Here is a 3,746-nt window from a genome sequence, read left to right as displayed (position 1 = left end):
CCCGTAAAAAAAAAAAAAAAAAAAAAAAAAAGCAGTTGATATTTCGTCTTAAAAGTAATGGTTAGCTGTTATTTGTTCTTGTTTGTATTTCTTCTCTTTATTTCTTTCTTTTGGGATTAGCCAAGTAATTTTTAGTGTTCCTTTTTAAAATTTCCTCTGCTAGTTTATTTAGCTACAATTTTTGTTTTTGTTTTTTTCCCAGTGGTTGCTGTGTGTTCCAGTATGCATCTTTACCTTATAGTTTACTACTGTTTCCCTTTAAAGTGAACTTGAGATAGCTTCTTTACAATTATATTTTGTTCTCAAAATTCTGAGGTTACACCTCCAGAAATGATGACCAAATAAGTCAGTGTTAAATTTCTTCACATCTTTTCCTCCTCCACCCCAATTCACCTTTTTTTAAAACCGGGTTTCCTCTGTCAGGTACCTCTGTAATATACAACACTTGCATTATTTTAAGTCTTTTCAGGCTACCTTAGCTTCCCAGGAAACTGCCTTGTTTACCAAAATAAAGTTGAGAGCACCATAAGGTATGGAGACTTCATACAAGAACTTTAATATGATAATGTGACTTCTCAATTTGGGAAACTCTTCACTTCTCTTCAGAAACATATGGATATGAACTTAATAACACTTGCCTCTTAAAGCAGCATAATCCTGTCCACTTTATTGAGTTGTCAATTAGTTTATACCTATGCTGATAATTTTTTAAAGCAATCTTTATAGATTATTTTGGTTTTATTTAAACAGGATGAATTAAACCTTGCTGATTCCGAAGTGGATAACCAAAAACGAGGGAAACGGCATTATGAAGACAAGCAAAAAGAACACTTGGATACTTTAAATAAAAAGAAACGAGAATTAGATATGAAAGAAAAAGAACTAGAGGTTATCCATCATTTTTTTTAATGTTTTGTTTACACCCTTAGTCATGATTATTAAAGTGTGTTTTCCTAATGTCATGTTTTCCAAACATAGGCATGTTGTCCGATGACTATCTGTTTTGTATGAAGTAACAGCTGTTTCAGTGAATCAACAGAGGAAAAGACTGAGGAACTCTCAGAGTGTGGGGACTTCTTAGATCAACACGAAGAGGACTTTAGGCAGTACTGCCACAGCCCCATGTAGTGTCACTGAGTGATTTGGAAAATGGCACGCCCTCCACTGAAATAGTTCCTTAAATGCCCAGCTTGGCAAGTGCATACAGCTTTATGTCAGAAAAATGCTCCCCTGCCTCTGAGTAATTTGGGTGTGAGCTGGGTTGCAGTTCAGCTCCCACTTACTAGATAACCTTTGTTGACAACTGAAAGCAGCAGCCCTGTTTTTAGAGGAGAGTAAGTTGAGGGCAACTGTGGTTTAACCTAAAAGAGATGAATTCCAGCTTTGCTTTTACATGTCTTAGGAAAATGATTTAAACTCTGTAATTCATTTCCTTACTTGTTTAAAACTTACTGTACTACAAATGTTGTGAATATAAATACTATGTTTAATATGTTACAAACACGAAGGTCTTTGTGTTTTCAGTACTACTTGATGTTCAGAATCCATCCTAAAACACACAGAATGCTATGTCTGACCTCAGCACCCTGGGTGCCAAACCTTTCATAGCTGCTACTTGAAATTTGTCTCACTAGGAAGTTATGGAGCTCTTACAAATTATTAAAGTGTGTACACCAATGTAATTTTCTCTTGAAGATTATGACAACTCTGGACCGTATTCTCAGTATAAAGCTTAGAACAATAATGATATTAAACGTAATTAAGATACATTTCTTAAACATAAGTTCAGAGTTCTATTTTGCGTACTTTGGCACAAGTAGTACAGTGAATTGTTATATCAAAGAAGAGTTTTAAAGTTAAACATCTGTTATCTTAGGAGAAAATGTCACAAGCAAGACAAATCTGCCCAGAGCGGATAGAAGTAAAAAAATCTGCATCAATTCTAGACAAAGAAATTAATAGATTAAGACAAAAGATACAGGCAGAACATGCTAGTCATGGAGATCGAGAGGAAATAATGAGGTAAGTGATGGCTCGCTTTTCTACTTTATGATATTATCCATAGATATATAATAGTGAGACAAAAAATAACATTTATATATCAATCTTAAATTTGGGTAAAGTGTTGCTATGGCATATAGTTATAGCTAAACTAGCCTTTCGTACATGTATTATTAATAGTAAACATTTTTCCTTCGGAATTATTACAGAACTCATTACAGAATGACATTTTAACATAGTTGCCTGTAAGATTCATATAGACATGAGGATATTCAGCTTCAGAAGTAATCAAAGAAATGCAAAGCAAAACAATTAGAAGCCATTTTCATATATATCAAGATGAAAAGAACACATATTTCATGTCAGTGAGATTTCAGTGAAATGGATATTTTTATATTACTTGTGAAAATGGAAGCTCTAGTTTAGTTAGAGCATGGGTTCTGAAGCAAGAGTACCTCAGTTTGAATTGCAATTCTGTTACCTACTAAACTGACTTTGGAAAGTTATCTAATTGCTCTGAACCTCAAATTTTTCATCTATAAAATGGGTATAATTATAGTACTTACCTTATAGAGTTGTAATGAAGATTAAATGAGATAACCCATAATAAACAATGTATAGGATACATAATATGTTAGATGTTATTGTTATTAGTCTTTCTGAAAAGTTTTAAGGTAGTTTATGTTAAACGCCTTTAAAAATTTCAATTTGGCCAAGTAATTTTGTTGTTATAATCCAAAATGAAAAAAACAATTTGTACTTGGATGTTTATTGCAGCATTAGTATTTTTTTTAGTTGAGATATGGTTGATTTACAATATTATATTTCAGGTGTACAACATGGTGATTCAGAATTTTTATAGCTTGTAGTCCCTTTATAGTTATTATAAAATATTGGCTATATTCCCTGTGCTGTACAATATATTCCTGTAACTTATTTATTTTATACATAGTAGTTTGTATAACACTAAAAAATTAGAAATCTTGTATAACTGGATGATAATGATTGAATTACAGTAGAAAATTATAGCTATTAAACTTTATGAAGAATTTTTCATATTAAAAAAGGCAGGGAACAGGAGTGATCTCAATTCTGTTTTCACAAACTTTGGGGAAAAAGGGAAAGAAACAAAAATAGTAACAGAAGTTTTTCTTTAAAATAGGTAATACCTTACATGTTTTAAAAATATAATGTGAAAGGGCAGACAATGAATTTTTTCACTTTTATTTTATTTTATTAAATTAATTTATTAAATATGCTTTCAGTGTTTCTGTATGCAAAGGCAAGATGATATGAGTATGTGTTTTCATCCTTGCAGATACAAAAAGTAGTACACTAAGCTGTTTTAGGTTGCTTTCTTTGATTTAATGCTATATTTTGTAGATCTTTCCATATCAGTACATAGGCATTTTCTCATTGTGTTTTTATGTTTCACAGTATTTAGTCATCTCCTACTGATGGACAGTTGAGTTTTAACTTGATTTTTTGCTATTATAAATGGTGGTACACAACAAATAATTTTATACATGCATTATTTTGTATAAATTCGGGGTTTTTGTTTTTGTTTTTTTAAAAGGATAAACCCCACTCTGGCAGAGTCCCCTTTCTAGGGATTGTACTTTTTTTTCACTCCTATCAGCAATGAGTGCTTGTTTCCCCACAGCCTAAACAATGTGTGATTATTGTAGATTCTTTTTGCTGATAGATATATTTACTAAATATATATATATATATATATATATATA

The 3,746-nt window shown here is 31.5% G+C and overlaps 1 protein-coding gene across 1 annotated transcript in view; it reads left to right on the top strand.

The window, feature by feature from the left end:
* Window positions 1–3,746, top strand: part of SMC6 (structural maintenance of chromosomes 6) — a 73,497-nt gene that overhangs the window by 56,849 nt on the left and 12,902 nt on the right. The window contains exons 21-22 of the mRNA XM_024747811.1: window positions 751–888; window positions 1,877–2,022. Of these exons, the coding sequence (XP_024603579.1) occupies window positions 751–888; window positions 1,877–2,022 (284 nt within the window). The remainder of the gene's footprint in view (window positions 1–750; window positions 889–1,876; window positions 2,023–3,746) is intronic.

The sequence above is a fragment of the Neophocaena asiaeorientalis genome, unplaced genomic scaffold (assembly GCF_003031525.2).
Source record: "Neophocaena asiaeorientalis asiaeorientalis breed wild unplaced genomic scaffold, Neophocaena_asiaeorientalis_V1.1 scaffold84, whole genome shotgun sequence".
Lineage (NCBI taxonomy): Eukaryota > Metazoa > Chordata > Mammalia > Artiodactyla > Phocoenidae > Neophocaena > Neophocaena asiaeorientalis.
The sequence above is the reverse complement of the archived record's forward strand: the minus strand, read 5'-3'. Positions and strand labels throughout refer to the sequence as shown.